Below are 19,429 nucleotides of genomic sequence, written 5' to 3' on the forward strand. Positions count from 1 at the left end.
CTTTTTGTTTCATTTGAGATCCCACTACTTTCTCCTATTATTAGAATGATGAAAATGAAAAGTATGCGATTGCAGGTACCACATCCTCAAATCTAAATCCTAAATGCTAAAATCTCGCAGAATGATATCTAGCTGTGGGAAATATTTAACACTCAGCTAATTAGAATCGTGGCTGGAATGGACCTATCCACATAGAAATGCACTCTTATGATTTATTTCGAAAACATTTGAAAAAGTTCTAAAATCATAATGCCCTTTATGTAGGCACAAAACCAAAAACAAATGTGTAAAAAAGAAAAAAAAAATAAAAATTGTATTTTCATTTTGTAATATTTTGCGTTTTTCACTTTATTAATATCATCATATTCTGTTTTGTAATAACTATTATATTATAAATTAAAGCAAATTTGTTAAAATTAAGAAAAATTACAATATTTTCCAAGAAATTATTGTCTAACTCGCATAAAAAATGTTAAATGTACTTGTTGTTGTTGTTTAAATTAAATAAAATACGTAATACAATGTAAAAGTTACAAAATAACAAAAATATACGTGTATTGTTGTATTGGGTATGTAATCATCATTCTTATTCTTATTTAACATTAAAACAAAAGACAAAAAAATGGGATGCTATCAAAATTATAGCAACAACATCTTGATCTCACATTACAAGAGGGGAAGAAAAATTACAGAAATTTCAAAAATTTCTTAACAACATTTATAAATTAAGAAGAAGAAGAAATAATAGGAGAAAGCAGAAAATAGAAATACAAATACAATTTGAAAATTAAAGATACAACAAGAAATTGTGAAAGCTCTGTTTCTGTTTTGATTTTTTTTCTAAGTTATACAAATTTCTGTTTTCAATATCACAATGAAGCAATGCAAAAAACAATGAATACACATTTGAATGAAACAATGCACAAATGAAAACTTAAAATAACATATTTAAATTTTCGTTACTTATCAATGTTACGAGGGACTTTGAGGGGGGATACTTGCAAAAACAAATCAAAATACTCTACTTTACACTACAACAGCAAATAAGAAGATATCCAAAAAATATGAACAAAATAACACATAACAATGAATTATGAAAGGGGGAGGGGGGTTATTTTTCAAAACAATTTTATGTTTATGAGGTGTTTTCGGAGGAGGTGACGGTGGTTGGTAGGTAATAGTGTTTACTTAACGGGACAGTTAGTAGATGTGGTACGTTTCGCGGAAGCGGGAAAGGGTACAAACAAATTTTCAAACGAAATCAATGAATGATTCAAAACTTTAATTGTCATGTTTTACGTGGCGGTGTTGGAGGAGGCGCCGCATAATGATGCCTCATCATGTCTTTGGGAATGTTTTCGTAGGCTGAAAAATGACGGGAGTAAACAATTTGAGCAAACCGGGCCGTGACGAGACCTGCTTACCTGTTCCCGCCGCATGTCCACCAGCTGCTGATGATGATGATGTGGATGATGAGGACGACATTTGATGGTGTTGCAACTGTTGTTGCTGTTGTGTTAAATGTGAATGATGGGTTGGATGATGATGAGATTGTTGTTGTTCGTTGTGTTTTGGTGTTGTTGCTTGAAATACATCGTTGCAGTAGATTTGCTGCTGTTGTTGTGGTGGTTGTGTGCCGGCCGTAGCCTGTGTAAATTTATGACGGCTGCTTGGTGTTGTTGGCGATGCCAATGGCATTTTATTAAAAGCGGATTTCGATGCTTGTTGAACGTTGTCAGCACTAGCATTACTATTGCTGGACGAGCTTATCTGTTGCTGCTGCTGCTGTTTACTTGCTAAACTTAAATTAGGTGGTAAAGGAGATCTTTGTGTATCGTTACCAATTTCGCCAGTATATCTGCAATTAGGAAATAGAAACATTTTTTATATTACAACTACAACAATTAATGTTCAGCTTTACACGACTTACTTTATATTTGTATATTCACGACCAACTTGTATGCTTTGCTCTTCGGCACGTTTGCGTTGTATTAATGTTTGTATATAATGCTGTACAGCATAATAAACAAATTTATATTGTGCCTCAGTTTGTACTAGACCAGAACGTTGGGATCGTACCATTTGTATTGTGCGTTGTATATCAATTTCGGTATCTAAACCTGCAAAGAAAACAGAGAGTGGTGCTAATTTAAAGTTTTACATATGTTGAAAAGTTTCAATGAGAAAAACAAGTCTCTAATGAAGTGCAAAGTCTAGTTGAGATCGGGTGTTACGGCGAAACGGTTAAGGCTTTTATTCCTAACCCCTAAAAGTCTTGAACACGTTTTGCAATGTTTTGCAAGGGATGTGTAACATACACACTGTTATTCGCCAGAAATCGTTGTGGCTCCCGGCTTTTAAACCCTCTTTTTGTGTTTAGGCTTGAATAAGACAATAAATAAATGAAAAGTTCTATTTCCGCCAAGACATAACATTTTCAACGTAATACTGACATTTCCTGAAGAGGATGCTTGTTATAGTTGTGTGGATGTCACCTCCTGAAAATGTTCATTGCCTTGGCATTTTTGTAAAAAAAAAAGAAAAAATAAGTAAACACAATACTTCTGATGTCCATAGGGGGTTTTTGAGTGTTTGGGCAAATTCCTCAGGAAGTATGTACTTGCACCCGAAAAAATTGTGTGTGTGTCGTAACTAGAGCCGCATACACATCATGTCAAAAATTTAAAAACGATCACAGACTAGTTCTTAAACTGCACTTTTTCCAAAATTTGTGTGGAAAGATACCCGAAATAGTGATCCGATGTAGGCAATATTCGGGCATAATCCGAGTCTGTATGAAATAATACGATGTACAAAGTTTGGACCATTATCGTTTTCTCCCTTCGAGGGCTATCTTACGTACTACAAAGTTTAGTTTGTGCCAGCAGTATTTTCCGGAGTTTTTGGGCCATTATCTCATGAAGTATGCACTTGTCATCACAAAAAATGTACCGTCGTAATAGGGAGAGACGTGCTGTTAAACTGTACTTATTCCAAATTTTGTGAGGGAGGTACACGAAGGAGTACACCGATTTAGTCCATACTCAAACCCGATCTATGCCTGGAAGTAATATTTCCATATGCAAAGTCATGCGCACCGTTTTTGCGAAAAGAATTATATTTTGTGGGGGAGGTACTGGAACGATTGGAAGTTCTTAACGTTTCATGTAGATGTAAGCCGGGATACAGTACGACGACAGTACATGGCTTGAGGTCACAGAAACAATTTTCCCCGGTTCCCCGTATCCATTCTTTATTTACCGATCAGTTAACCTTGTTAATGCACGAGGTTAGTACATAAGTCCTGAATAATAACAGTAGGGGCAAAACTATATGGGGGTTATTCTGTATTTCATTCAGAATAACCTCCTATGACTCTTTAACTATTCCGACTATTCTATAAATATATGTAGGCCGTTGTGTCAATGGAAGTTTTATAAAACTTTTCCACAAGTAGTGTCACAACGTTCGGACTCGGCGACTACCCTATCATCGAGTTAATATGAATCGGGGTGTACTTATTGATATGAGAGAAGTCTCCTTTGTCCCTTGTGGGGGATATTTGTGGAAAAAATTTTGTGTCAACAGTCTGCTTTGAAAAGAATGAGCATTAATTCCAATGCATCATCTGTACTCGGGTGTTGGGGTTTCTTGTCGAAAATAATACATAGGTTTAAGAAGAATACATATTTTTAGTAGAATGCCGATTATACGAACCCGATAAAATGAAAACATCAATATTTAATTATAAACGGTCGTTTCCCTTCATTACAACCTCAAACCTCCATAAATCTTTAACGTTGGAAATTCGATGCAAAATCAAGTAACGTGTCATTACGAATCATCGAGATTACTATTGAATAGAGCTTCCTATCGGCTCTAATATGGAAAGGAAGCTTTAGAAAATAGAAATGAAACGTAGTTTCAAAAGGCCCATTGTGGAATATTATTAGCGCCTAAAAGTATGCTTTAATTTCTGCAATACATGCTTGAGTTATTTTTCATTTTCTGTACAATTTAGAGCGATTTTCGATCAATTTTAACACACTATTTGTAGATTAGTAGAGAACTCCAAAAAGTTTGTATCCCTACGCGTGCCTTATCAGAATATTAAGACATGGTCAATGGTTAGCAAATAATTGCTGATGATGAGTGATGATGTTTAAATCTTGGTTCAATGCGAAATAATAAATAAATTTTTACTTACCATTCCTATCGATCTGATCCAAAATCATGTCTATCACTATAAATGTACCCGTACGACCAATACCCGCTGAACAATGGACACAAATTGGACCCTAAAAAGAAAAGAAAAATTAAAATAAATTAAAAAAAGAACTCATATGAAATTATCATCGTCAATCTTACCGGCTTATCACCAGCCTGTGTCAATTGTCCCTGTTTGGTGTTGACATCTTGCAAAAAGTTCAACACACAACCGGGATCTGCGGGTACACCATGATCGGGCCACACCTGAAAGTGATAGTGGAATATACGCCTCTCTGGCTGGTCACGCCATGAAAATAGGAATTCCCGTAACGTATAATCGTTGGTGGAATTCTCTGAGATGCATTGAATTTTGGCGGGTCCAAATTGTTTGGTCTGTCCCTCATCTGGCCAATATTTGGCACACTTGTTTTTGCCACGTTCAAATTCTTTGGTTGTCATCACAATGACACGTGTATTCTCCTGCCAAATCATATTCCAGAAATCGGTAATGGTATTGGCCAAACAACCCTGGGTAGCAATGTATGTTTTGAACATTTCACGTTCGGTTAAATCATTGCTATTCTTTTTATTGAGGGGTCGTGATATAGCAACACCAGCACCACCATTGGAACCAGAAGCTCCGCCTGAACGTTGTTGGCCTTGTGGTTGGCTTAAACCATTACAATTGCCAATTAATGCATTATTGGTAAGAGATTCACTACGCTTGTGTTTGTTTAAATTATCCGTTTTCTTGTTGCACGTTACACAGTTGCTATATGGCAGCGTGGCCGTTTTCACAGCACACTGAACGCAGGTTTTATTCAACAACTGGCAGTTGGGGCAATTCTTTTGAATTTGGGCAGCTGTACATGCTGGACACGATGACACCATGGCATTTAAACTTTCCTGGGAAGCATTCATGTTATTCTGTTCACCATCGGTGGGTAAGCGTATATAATTGGCATTGATATATTCAGCGCCGGATATGCTGTGATCGACATCGTTCAATTTGACACGAGTGTGATCATCTATGGGGGAGGGAGAGAGAGAGAGAGAGGAAGTGTATTTATTAGTAAAATATAATAACAAAAATGTCTATATGCAGTTAAATAAAGCAATGACGAAAGTGAAATGGAGCGCTATTTTTCGCTGCTTAACTACAAAAATTTTATTTAAAACTATTAACTTACATGGTAATATATTTCTGTAACGATTTTTGTTGCGATTCTCCAGTTTATAGCCTTCATTACGTGAGAAAATGTCACGACTATCTTGCTGTAAAGCTTCAAATTCTTCCCAAAAGCCACCCTAAGAAAAGAAAGAAATTCAATTATTATTAGTATACAAAAACAAATATAATTGTGCTGGGACGGAGGAGACTAAATCACGAATACACTCAAATATAAGAAAATATGGACTACCATACATCAAGCGAAATTTTGAATTTGCCTGAGGAAGGCTTCTAAGGTAGACTAAACTGTTTCAAACATGGAACCTGTAATTACTGTTACAATATAATGTCCCCAAGTAAATGCCGACGTAAATTTCCAACTTCATTAGGGTAAATATTAATCAAAGTACAAGGAGGCACGGTCATAAAGAATTTATAAATCCTGGTAACATTCTCAAGTATTTACTACTGCGCTCTGATTTAGTTATAATGTCTATATTGGACGCCAAGAAGACGCTGAAGGCAGCGTGATGGGATAAGCCGATAAAATATCCACTTGCTGGACGAAATGTGTGGCGGGAAGGCAAAATAAATGTCGTAATAATACTAGATGCCATCAGGAAAAGTCTATAAGAGTTCTCACACGCCTCAAATGAAATTTGTCGGTTCGAGTTATATATATATATATATATATATATATATATATATATATATATCCGTTGTAAGAGTCACAGCACACTTTTGAGAATGCAAGTCCACATCAAGCCGAAGTTCTTCTCGAGAATCGAAACCACGGCTGTCAGGCTAAATCAAAAAATCTAGGGCTCCTAACACCCGCGGCACAGGAGAAGTATTCGCAACGACTTCCAAAACGAATGTGTCCAGATTGGACTATGTGGATATAGAGTTCCCATCACGATAAAGGTGTTTTAGAGTATTCAACTAAATCTCAGAACAGTCGACTAGTAGTACGTTTATATATAACCGGATTTAACAAACCGACTGGGTTTGTCATGTCAATTTTATTGTTAATATTTCAAATAAATCCTCATAAAGAGGTTAACCCTGCAAATGGCTATAATATAAACATGGTCTAGTAGGTTCAAAGTTGTTAAAAATATTGACTTGGCCCCTTTTAGAAAACAAAAAAAAACTTTTTATTGTAAATATTATCATCTCCTAATTAGCTACAAAGCAATATGTGCCTAAAAAGTTATGAAATGCAATTCAAGTAATTGCAAAATTAATATGTGGTTTTGCGTTTTTTTTGTGTAAATGTCTACAAACCATAAACAATCTTGACGATATAAATATATGGCTATCTCTATGTTTGTCAGATTGTCATCATAAGGCTGGCTGTTGCCTTAAAAGGTTAAGACTACTCGACAACCATCAAACTCTGTTAACGCTGCCACACTGACTGACACTGGCAAAAAAGTTTGCAAATCTCACACACAAATAAAAAGTGGACCTAAATGGACGTCGACGATACGCCAATGTAAACAAATATAACGAACAAAAATAAAAACAAACAAACCGCCAATCATTATTATTAATAGACTAGATCAACAATGAACGTTATGTATATGCCTCCATATTAAAATCTTTCCAACGCCCAGAGGAAAGGAGATAATCTATCAAACTGAGATAAAATTTCTGTAAATTGATACCACATCGTTGCCATCGCTAAATACTAATGGAAAATCATTCATAAATCTATGGGAAACTGTCACATTTAAGTAAACAATTAACTTGAGCAACATTTCTACCCTCGGTCCCCGTGTTATATTTTGACATTTGTCTGTGATGGATGAACAGACTTCACTTACCTTTACCAGCTGTTCTACACGAGCATTGATGCCAGCAGCAGTGATACGTGTAGCATTAAATGGCTGTCGCAAATGGACAACCGTACCGCACGTCTCAACCATTGGATTACGTTTGTAGTGTTCAATTAATTCCGATAAAGTGTTGAATGGTTCACCACCGCCAACATCATATTTGTTATCCTGAAAGTAAAGGAGAAAAAATGACTCAATTAAAAGGCATTCATTAGGAGAAATCAATTAAGCAATTAGAAGGAAAATTGACATGGCAAATTATGGTAGAAAGTGAAAGTATGGGTATATAGAAATGAGATACATTTATAAGCCCTAGCTTCCATCAACCATATATACTTTGTTGTTTTTGTAATGCAAAATATATAAGAATAGATGTTGGAACTAGAATTATTGTTTTATCAAGTTAAAGGGCAACACGGAGGACTGTCATTCTGCAGATAACAAAATTGAAATGATGTGTTTCGATATTCATGGCCTGCACTTTTAGTCTGTCAACGAAGTATACATATTTGAACACTGAATCGATGCTCCACTTCAGATAAAGACATTATAGGCAAAAAACAACAGTTTGGAGGAAGTAACAATGCCACCCAATTGACCATTGATAAGGTTATTCCAAGGGACTATATCCATCTATCTTGGGTGCCACCGTGGTGTAATGGTATGCACACCCGCCTTGCACGCAGAAGGTCGTGGGTTGGATTCCCGGCTAGGCAACATCAAATTTTCAACGGTGGCAAAACACCCCTCAGTAATGTTGGCGACATTTCCTGAGCATTTCAGCCAGTTCGGACTCGGCGACCCCCCTATCATCGAGGTAATATGAATCGGGGTGCACTCATTGATATGATAGAAGTTTCCCTTGTCCCTCCTGGGATGTTTGTGGAACAATTATATATCGAATATATCGAAGTAAGAAAACTTATTTTCTTATATTCGTTGCGAGGGACAAGCCATTCAACGATACATATAAGCTTCTTGGCGATTTCCCACCAATATACATACATACATATTGAAAAAAGATTTTTTATAATTGGGTTATATGTGGCGTATAAGTATCGTAGCCACTCATACGCCACCTGCTATCAATAGTATAAAAATGACTTAAGGGGTGACCCGCTCGAAACCTAATGAACCGATTGTCATATATTTTTTTGTGGACTTATCAAGGTTATAAAAAATATATGACAATAATCGATCGAATTATTTAAAAAGAATTGCTCGTTTTATGGCCAAAATTGGTAGTTTTTTAAGCAAAAATTTTGAATTTTTCGGTCCACCATTTCTGTAAAACAAATATTAAAAAAATATATTTTTAAAACAGGGCTTCGTAAATGGCTATTTGCCACAAAACTATGTAGTATTTTTCAACAATAAAAATTCAAAATTTAGATTAAGTTATGCTCTTTCAAATAAAAAATCTATTAAAAAGGTTTCGTAGTTTTGTTAGACAAAAATAATGAAAAATGGTTTTAATTGGGCTTTACAACAGAGGGTCATCCCTTAACTACTTTTTTTATCAATGGAGGAGGCAAAATCTCCTTAGCTCTTATCTCATGTTTGTGGTTGAATACGAAAAAATCATACGAGATCGATTCGCGTTGGAAAATTTAGGACAGAAAATCATTTCTTTGTAACTGTAATTTTGTTGCTATGATCAAATAGATAATTGATTTGTACGTCAATGATGTTCCAAAATTGGTTTTGATAATTTGTCCATACGTGGCGTATGCTTGTTATAGTCACTCATACTGCCGGTCCTTGTTATTCGTACTATTAAATAAACTTCGTTCAACATTCCTATATTTTTAATCCCTAAAGTTCTTCATTATAAAAAATAGAAATAGCGAGTCACTTTGGGATCCTATTGCTTCTGATAAAATTTAGTTGATATGTGGCGTATGCACATACATACATATGTTATGGTCTCTCATATGACCCTTGTTACTTCTCTTGGAAATTATTTAAATTAGACAGCTGTAAATAGCGTCGGCTAATGTAGATCTGGTAGTCCTACAGGCTCAGGTAAAAACGCGCAGAATATCTAGTATCCAGTTTTTGAGTAGTACTGGTTGGTTCCTGGTTCAGACAATAGCTAGCCGTGTCGGGATATATGGGACAGAAACTAATCTCTTTACTCTTTTCAGTTCCGATTTTATATGGCAAACAATTCTTCGTTTTTTATAGAATTTCTTTAAACGTTATATGCCACCAAAGAGGTAAATACTTTTTTACATTACTTATATGTGGCTTATGAATATTATAGTCACTCATACGCTCCATGATTAAAATACAATGAAACGTAGCTTTTGTTATCGCGAACATTAGTTATAAAGAAAATATTTTGTATGATAACTCATGTTTGTACTTTTTAAAACAACTCGTCACAAAGAAAATTTCTCGTTGTAAAGAAGTTTGATCGTACCAAAAAATATGAGCAGAGTGCGAAACATATTTTGGATCCTTTTTAAATGGGGCCAATGTTAACAAATACTGCCTTCTCTCTGGTTAATTCTAAGGGAAAGATTTATGAGGACACGATGAGTGAACTCTCTGAAGTTTAATATTAGGAAAGAGGTTTAGGATTTCTGTGAATGTGATGGGAAAATTCAGTAATGAGAAAAAAGTTATGGCGCAGGGCTAGAATAAGAAATGGTGAATACATTTTTATTTAACTTTATCCATGCGCTCCAGGATATTTATACAAAATGAAATGGAGAATATTTTTTATTTAACTACTTCGTAGGTGGCGTATAAGTATTAAAGCTACCCATACGCTCCTTGATATTTATTCTGTAAAATGCTTGTAGAAAACAAACACTCAAAACTGATTTACACAAATTTTTGTATGGGATATTTTTTTATTAATAAAAATAATATATGTCCCAAAGATATTTTAGTCCATTTTTATGCTTTGGACTTTATTGATTTGTGTTTATGGCGCATGAATATTAACTCGACATTAGGAGGCATTTTAGCAAAGAAGTCATTTACCTATGGCATTTTGAAGAAGTACTTTTTCACTATCCTTAATTAAGAAAATACTTCAGAACTAAAAAAAACAATCACACGTCTTTGGGACGACCAATTATTTTGATTAAATCTTTTTAATCTTGCGTACGAGCTGGAAATGACGAGGTGGCGTGGAACCGAATACAGAAGGCTGTTATGCCCGCCAAAATGTTCTTCTGCTATTCTAGCTTCAAAGGTTGCTTTTGGGAGTTAAAACCTTTATTTGTTTTTTTAATTTCATTCCATTTGTAATTTAAATTCGAAATTTAACTTTTTCTTCAATTTTACACATTGATGATAAATTGAATATCATTTGAAATTACATATTGGAATTTCAAATGGAAAGCTTCGAATTAAAAATGAAATGGATAATTCGAATTTTAAATGAAAGAATGAAAGAGTTCAAATTGAAAAATGAATTTTTCAAATTAAATCGATCGATGAAGGATTAGATATTTATGTTCTAAATAAGACCACAAAAACATGATTATCGGTCCATCAGTCTTTTAGCTAGCTTTGGCACCGTAATTTTCAAAAAAAAAAAAAAAAAAAAAAAAAAAAAACAGAAAGTATATTAAGATGTACTCTTTCAGATAAAAAAAATAATTATAATACCAAATCAGTTTTATAGCTTTCTTAAGGGGGTCACCCTTAAAAATCCATCCCTAAATATGATAAACTATCCCTGTGTTGACAGTTGTCACACGCATCCTACTATTTCCAGCAAAAACGATAAATTATTTTATTTTTATTAGCTGTGTTCCAGAACTAAAAAGTTTTTACAATTTTTACGACTTTTACACATTTTACTCGAAAAAGCGTTCCCGTACACAAAAAAGTTGTAAAATGTTCACTTCTCTTTGAACAAAAATGGCGCTGAATGACGCTCTCTTTAAAAACTTTTTACACGACAAATTTGGGCGAGTAAAAAAATAGTAACATGGTTGCCGGCGTCTGATTGGCTGATACGCCGACTTTGACATTTGTTCCAGTTTTTTTGACGTATTTTTCATTTTTCCGTTCCCGAACTATTTCAAAAAACTTGTGTGTGAGAACAAATTTTTTGCAGTTCTCTCTTTTACGAGTTTTACTATTAAATTTTTACTAATTTACTAATTTCGGGTGGATATAGATTTCTTTCTAATCAAAGAGTTCAAGTTAGCTTTCCGAATGGATTAGAGGTTTTCCCCTCGGAAACATCATTATAATATCGAATGCATAACAGATTGTTTCAAATTTATCCCTAAATACGACAAATCATTGATGGCGTATTGGCGTTGACCGTAGTCATACGCACCCAGAAAAAAAGTTCAGACACTTTTTTCATATTAAATATTTCAAAGCTCTAGAACAGTTGCAAACTGTTATGACCTTTTTGCTTTTTTGTGAATGGATTAAGGGGTTTATATATAATTGTTCCACAAACATCCCAGACGGGCCAGGGGAGACTTCTCTCATATCAATGAGTGCACCCCGATTCATATTAGCTCAATGATATGGGACCTACTGTTTATCGCCGAGTCCGAACGGTGTCTTACGACACCATTTTATAGAGAAGTTTTATATGGCTGAAATGCTCAGGAAATGTCGCCAACATTACTGAGGGGTATTTTGCCATCGTTGAAAATTTTGATGTTGCCTGGCCGGGGAATCGAACCCACGACCTTCTGCGTGCAAGGCATCCATTGCACCACGGTGGCACCCTTTCAGAAATATTATAACATACGACAAACCATCTAGGGCGGATTAGTGTTGACAATAGTCATACGCACCATTGTACATTCAGCAAAAAGGCTCAATTATTTTTATACGCTTTCTAAATCGATTGCATAAGATAATGCTTCAAATCCACTATAGCGTATTAGTGTTGATAATAGTCATACGCAAACTTCTTCTTCCAGCAAAAATATTTAGTTATTTTTATACGCTTTCTAAATATCCGATTATTTTTACAGTGTTTTTTTATTTTAAGTTATATCTATGTTAAATCTCTATCTCTAAGGTCTATGTGTTTAATGGATTTGAATTCTTCTGTATAGACTGTAAAATAGCAGCAAACGAAGGCGTATTAGTCTTAACAACAGTTATACGCACCTTTCTACTTACAGCAACAATGTTCAATTATTTTTAATAAGCTTTCTAAAATATTGCCATGCTGCTACTATGTTATTTGGAATTTTCTTTAAAAATTCAGACGGAAAGAAGTCTCTTTCACATCAAAGAGTACAAAAATATTCTATATTTGCTAAAGTATTTCTATCTAAGGTCTATTTTGTTCTTGCGGCTAATGAATTTGAGCATTTTCCAAAAGCGTATTAGTGTTAACAGTAGTTATACGCACCCTTTTACCTCCACCTTCCAGAAGAAAATTTTGAATAATTTGTAACTTGCTTTCCTATAACTCTCTCCTTGGAACAAATATATACTACTACTTTAATGTGAATTTTCTTAAAACTTTATATTTCTTATGCATGACGGCTGTATAAAATTGCGTGCCAATCCTTCACCGGAAAAATGAAATCATTATTAAAACCATTGCGAACTTTTCTTCATTGACCTTAATTTCTTTTATATTGATTTTTCTGTTATATATTAGAAGGAATATCTATTTTTGTAGTGCGTTTCAGTATTGTAAATTTTCATTCCCTAGTGTCTTACAACAACAAAGAAAAAATTTTAATTTATAGACAAATTTTATGGATTTGTTTTCAACAAAAACAATTGCAATTTCACACAATCATCGGCGCACAAAATCATTAAAGCTCAGTTCTAACTTAAACAGAATTAATAAATTTCTTTTTTTTTTGTTTTTGTTTGTCCCCATCTCATACCAGTAACAATAACACACAAAAAATTAATTACTCTCACCCGACGGCGAACTAAGCTGTTGTCAATTTAAGTATGGCTAGTAGCAAAAAAAAAAAAAAATCAAATTGAACTCGAAAATTGTTTGTGTCTACTAAGGTAGGTAGGTGTGCAAGTGAGTGTGCTGCGAGCACGGACTTGGTGCAAATTGAAAATTAGTTAGATGCAGTCATGTACATTTGTATGTCGGTTATATATTTTGCATGTATGTACATATGTTTGTATGCCTCCTCTACGTGTCTGTATATTTGTATTTTTGCCTGTTGTTGGATTTTGTTGTTTTTTTTTTCGTTCAAGGTCATAAATAATAAGGAAAAACTTTACAAATGTTTAGTTGAACTTGAAATTTTGCTAAATTGAAATTGTTGTTATTGTTTAACATTTTTTACACAACTACTTCTATGAAAAAAAAAAAAACAATAAAATAATAATCCACAAAACAAATCACATTTTTTGTAATTTTTTGTTTACTTTGTTGTTAAATGCCAATTATTTTGTTTTTTTTTTTGATGATGATTCAAACTTAGTATTGGTTTTTAATAGAATAAAAAACATATATTGTATAGTGGTTGGCTGACATTAAGCCTCCTTTGTACATACCTGCCAGCGTATCATGACATGTGTAACTTTATCGTCTGTTCTTACAGATAATACAAAATCGCCTGGTTTAGATTGAGATTCACGAACCAGAAATGAACCATTCTTTCCACGCTCCAATAACAATTTTTCACCTTCTTTGCCAGAAAGATTGCCATGAAACCATCTGAAAATACACCAAAAAAATAAATAAAATTATTTAAACAATCAATAAGGTATTGAATATTTCATAGAAAAATCAAACCTACAATCTGTATGTAATCCTTCCCCTCCTCTGTATACACTTTCTTTTCCTCAATTAATCTTTAATAGGTATAGCTTGCAAATAATTTCTCAAGTCCTTTACATTGGCTTATCAATTGCGTACTAATTGTTTGTTTTCAAAACACTGACATTCCCTCTAAATATGACACAATTTGTCAAAGCTCTTTTTCAATTTGTTTCTATGGCTTTCAAACTTTGTGCATCAATATTTGTTCTCATGCCATTTGTTCTCTGTTATGAACATTTGCTCTCACAACAATTTGGTAACAGAAAGAACATCTGTTTAAAAAGCTTGCTTTGTTTGTGTGTGAGAAAGAACGTTATTATATTTCTCTCTCTGTTTGAATCACCTGTTGCTCAGTTAGCACGTGTATTTGAAACTTTTTCGATTATCTACTCTCAACGTTAAATAAACGGTTGAAATCTGTTGATGTAGTGGTTAGTTAATATGCAAATACAAACAATAGGTTATTTCACGTTTAGACGACTAACGAAAAAGTTGTGAGAATTTTCATGACAAGTAGGGTATAGAGTTGGGTAAAAGTGGTAAGAAACTTATTTATTTTTATTTTACAAATTGGGAAGATGGTAAGCGTTAAGTTTATTGCAGGAATAAATCTATGGCAGCAAAATCGACTTTTGGAAGAATTTAACCGTATGTTTTACATGATTTTGATGTATTTAACGACAAATGTATGGTTGCAATATAGCAGTACCACCAATTTGGATAATTTTACGGGTTTAGAGTAGGTTATTGACCTTATATGAAAAACTGATTACCATTTCAAAAACATTTCGTCCCTTCCTGGTTTTTATTTTAAAGCCTAGGTCAGTTTTAAGCAATTTTATGAGTTATCCGGCCCAGTGGATTTGGGAATTTCCCGTCAGAAATATCATGACATCGATTGCATTTTTTCGAATCCATCTCTGAAATACGACAAACAATCCATGGCGTATTACTGTTGACAGTAGTCATACGCACCCTTCTACTTCCAGCAAAAATTTTTAACTATTTTTTACGTTTTTGTTGAATTTTATCATTTGGGAAGATGGCAGCAAAATCGACTGGAAGAATTTAACAGTAACAGTATTACCGTTTTGGGCAATTATCAGGGTTTAGAGGTAGGTTAGTAACCTTTGGTCTGTTCCTTTACTTTGAAAAATGGTAAAAGTGGTGAGCTGCTATCATATAAATTGTATGCTTTTTTAAGTGCGGGTAAAAAGTGGTAACCTCTGGCACGTAAAGGAACACGACTCTTATTTGAAGGAATGATTGTCTTTTCAAGTGTATCTAGCTCTACTGTCGAATGAATGTAGGGATTTCCCGTCGGAAAAAATATAACATCGACTGCGTAATAGATTGTTGTCGAACTCATTCCAGAAATACGACAGACTATCTATGCATGGCGTATTAGTATTGACAGTAGTCATACGCACCCTTCTACTTCCTGCAAAATATGATGCCCTATTTTTTCTAGAATTACCCTATCTACTGGATATTTTTTATGGGGGCGTTCCAAATAAACGTTAAACTTTTTAGAAAGTTGATCTAATGTTCGGAGACATTTCTGTCAATAGTTGTCGTGACCATTTTAGTTGGTTTCAACAGGATTTTCTTAGAGTTTTTTTTAAGACTTTCAGCAAGCAAAGACTTGGCCAGAATATCAATTATCAGCTTTATTCTAAATTCGCCTTGAGTTTTATCACTCACCAGGCAAAACTCACGGGCAGTTTATACTTACTTAGAATAAGGCTGTATATTGTTGTAATCAGAATCACAAGGATTACCTTCGTTGAAAAACAAACAAAACAACCCTGCACTTATGCGAAAAATTTTGAACTTTTATGAGGGAGGTATTGGAAGGAGTTCTGCAACATAGCACATCTTCGAACTTGAATTATGTTTGAGAGAAATGTTATAGCGTGTTACTGGACCAATCTCAGTCGTTTCGTTACCACCAGTTGTGGTCACCGTAGGATATTTTGAAAGCATTAGGATCATTTTTTCTACAAGCATGGACTTGTCTACGAAAAACATTATATCGCTGCCATCGTAGTGCTATGGTAAGCACACCCGCCTGTGTGCTCACTGTATGCCCTGGTTCGATTCCCAGGCCAGACAATATGACATTTTCAACATATTTCCCTCAGAGTAATGTTTTCGACATTTCCCAAGTATTTCAACCATGTAAAAATTCTTTACAAGTGATGGCGAAGGACACGCCGTTTGTATTCGACTATAAAAAGTAGTTCCCAAGAATTTAACTGTTATGTATCGGGGTGCACTTATTGTTATGATAGAAGTCTTCCTTGTCCCTTCGGGGATGTTTGTATGATAGTGTGTATGTATGTGCAGCGGGGAGAGAATTGCTCACTCCTACCTAAGGGTGCGATAAGGATAGGAGAGTCTGAGTTAAAGTTCCTGCTTCACAAAACAACATCACCTTTTTGTATCCTCAGCTTTATGGCTAAAGTGGTTTTAGTCCCTGCATGTGTTTGGATTAAATCCGTTTCAGACAATTTGGAGTCGATTTAGCCAGGTCTGTGAGTTTTTTCTTTGGAAATAGCATACTTTCGCATATGTGGGTCCGAAAGTTCCCATTAATCTCGTTTTTTTTTGGAAAAATCGAACACTTAAAAGGGGAAGAGCTTAGAAGATCTTATGTCTTCTAGAAAAGACTCTAAAATTATTTTCTCTATTGGAGATGGCCTTAAAAGGGCTTCTGGCTACTAGAGAAGACTTTAAAGGGTATTCTGTCTAATATAGAACACCTTGAAGGTCTTCTACTAGAGAAGATCTTAAAAGGTCTTCTGTGTACTAAAGAAGACTTTAAAAGGTGTTCTGTCTGCTATAGAAGCCATTAAAAGGTCGTGTGTCTACAAGAGAATACCTTAAAATGCCTTCTGTCTACTACATTAAACATTTAAAGGTCTTCTGTATACTATGGAAGATCTTGAAAGGTCTTCTGTCTAATAGAAAATACCTTAAAAAAGTCTTCTGTGTACTAAAGAATACCTAAAAGGTCTTCTGTCTACTAGAGAAGACCTTCAAAGGTCTTTTGTCTACTATGGAAGACCTTGAAAGGTCTTCTGACTAGGGAAAATCTTATAGGGTCTTCTGTCTACTAAAGAAGGCCTTAAAATGTGTTGTGTCTAATAGGGAAGGCCTTGAAGGGTCTTCTGTGTGCTAAGGATGGTCTTAAAAGCTCTTCTGTACACTAGGGAAGATCTTAAAAAGCTTTTGTCTGCTAAAGAATACATAAAAAGGTCTTCTGTCTGCTAGAGAAGATCTTAAAGTTTTCTGTCTACTTAGGGAAGACCTTAAAAGGTCTTCTGTCTACTATAATATATATAATACAATTGTTCCAGAAACATTCCCGGCGGGACAAGGGAGACTTCTTAAAAAGGTCTTCTGTGTATAAGGAAGACCTTAAAAAGTCTTCTGTCTACAAGGGAAGACCCTAAAAAAAATCTATTTATTGTAAACCATAAGGCGTTTTTTTTTTTTTGTAAAAATTCGGAAAATATGTTTTTTATGTAATGTCCTGAGTTGGGCGCAAAAACAAACGTTCTGTTATATAGCCTAATTAACCACAATATGTCATAATAAACCGTCGGTCTCTTGAAGCCAGTGCCCTCGCAATTGAGTGTTTGAAGTTGAGAGTAAATAATATTTTTCCTCTAAATTAGTTCTGGGCGCGTCTGTAACCAGGGATGCCAAGTTGATGGTTTTCCCGCTACTTGTGGTGATTTTTGACGTACAAAAAACACTTTTTAGGAGTTGTAGCGATTTTTTATTTTTAAGCGCTACAGTAGCGATTTTGGCTGTTTAAGGTGCGATTGTAGCGATTTTTACGCAACATTGTTTATTGTCATCATTTTTTAAAGCAAACGAAAAATGGAATATTGTGCAGCGAGTGAAATATTCATACATTTAGAGGCCAGATATTGTTCATACATACAGAAAAGTATGGGAATTGGGACATTTTTTTATTGAAGAAATGGATAAAAACATGTATGTGCGATTTTTTCAATTTCTCTCCTTCTGTGTAATAGTTGATAATTTCTGCCGTTTTTACACATTTTCGTAGTGTTTTTGGTCCTTATCAGTAGAGATTTGTGGTGGTTTCTTAACACAATTTTTCTGTAACGATTTTTACCTCGGAACAGTTGGCATCCCTGTCTGTAACGTTGAAGATAAATATTGTCCTCTCGAATTCATTGCCTTCGTATTTATTGTTCTCTTGGCAGAACTTTCATCAATGCCAGATTTTTTCTTGAATAATTAGTAGAATGACTAGATATATCTTAGAAAATAGTTACAAATTGTGATAATCATACAACAAAATTTATCCTTGAACTCATTCTCAGTCTTTCACTTTCGGTATCAGCGCAAAATCTATGCGGGAATGTATTTCTGAAGTTTTTTTATAATTCTGAAAAATAGTATATTTAATGTTTGCAAATATTTACTATGAATTTTTTTTTATGTAAAATAGAAAATGTATGGTTGTACCAACAATGTTTCATTTTTACATATAAACAATACGTATAATAAAATTAAAAAAATATGCACTTTTGAATTTGTTACTCTATAACATTTTAACATATTTTTGAGGTCTATTCAATAATTCTGAATATTTGTTTTAAAGTCAATTGGGTCATGTTGAAATTTTTAATGCGTATTCACCTCAAAATGTTTGCGTATCTATAAATTGCGTGTTTATTCTTTTTAGTGGAATTTTTTATCATTAAAAAGAACAAGTAAGAAAGTATCAGTCAGCTGAGCCGACAGAAATATACCCTCAGCCACGTACCCGAAGAAAAAAAGTTTACACAATACTTCTGTAAGTTTTTTAGCTGTTGGGAAAATTTTCCAGGATGGAAAGGGCCGCAAAAAACTACATGTTGCAACAAAATTCAGAATGATCCAAGACGAGTGCATTTGTTCCGTAGGGGTGATCCGATGTAGTACATATTCGGACCTAATACAAATCTGTAGGCAATAATTTTTTTTCTTTACTAGTCTATGGATATTTTCCTTACAGACTATATAATTAAAAAAAATATTGTACCTAATTTTCTGAATTTAAATATATTAAAATTTTACTGTTCAATTTACAAAGTTTGAGCTAAATCGATTTCTCTCTTAAAGGGTTATTTTACACATTAACCAGTTTAGGTGGTGCCGGTAGGATTTTCTCGACCTTTTTGGGTCATTATCTCAGGAAGTATGGACTTGCCCACGAAAAAAAATTACAACGTCGTAACAGGGGCCGCAAGTGCAACCAGCTGCATCACAAATTAATAAGATCAGAGAGGAGTTGTTAAACTATATTTTTTCCAAATTTTGAGTGGGAGGTACCCAAATGAGTGGACCGATATAGTCCATATTAGAACCCGATCTATGCCTGAAAGTAATATTACCAATAGCAAAATTTGGCTCAATTTGGTTACACCCTCCTAGAGT

At 34.3% G+C, this 19,429-nt stretch overlaps 1 protein-coding gene across 6 annotated transcripts in view; it reads right to left on the bottom strand.

Moving 5' to 3' along the window:
* Positions 1-316: 316 nt before the first annotated feature.
* csw (protein tyrosine phosphatase non-receptor type corkscrew) overlaps positions 317-19,429 on the bottom strand; it is a 172,220-nt gene continuing 153,107 nt past the window's right edge. For 2 of the 6 annotated variants that reach the window (XM_073975081.1, XM_073975079.1), the window contains 8 exons: positions 13,699-13,861; positions 7,210-7,389; positions 5,400-5,517; positions 4,369-5,237; positions 4,208-4,298; positions 1,931-2,120; positions 1,425-1,858; positions 317-1,365 (listed from right to left, as the gene is read on the bottom strand). In XM_073975081.1, the coding sequence (XP_073831182.1) occupies positions 1,289-1,365; positions 1,425-1,858; positions 1,931-2,120; positions 4,208-4,298; positions 4,369-5,237; positions 5,400-5,517; positions 7,210-7,389; positions 13,699-13,861 (2,122 nt within the window). In that variant the 3' untranslated portion in view covers positions 317-1,288. Of the gene's footprint in view, positions 1,859-1,930; positions 2,121-4,207; positions 4,299-4,368; positions 5,238-5,399; positions 5,518-7,209; positions 7,390-13,698; positions 13,862-13,943; positions 14,308-19,429 lie in introns of those variants that run through there. The other 4 variants (XM_073975080.1, XM_073975078.1, XM_073975083.1 and 1 more) reach the window with 3 other exon arrangements.

Source organism: Musca autumnalis, unplaced genomic scaffold (genome assembly GCF_047663935.1).
Source record: "Musca autumnalis isolate F117 unplaced genomic scaffold, ASM4766393v1 scaffold_3, whole genome shotgun sequence".
NCBI classification, from domain to species: Eukaryota; Metazoa; Arthropoda; class Insecta; order Diptera; family Muscidae; genus Musca; species Musca autumnalis.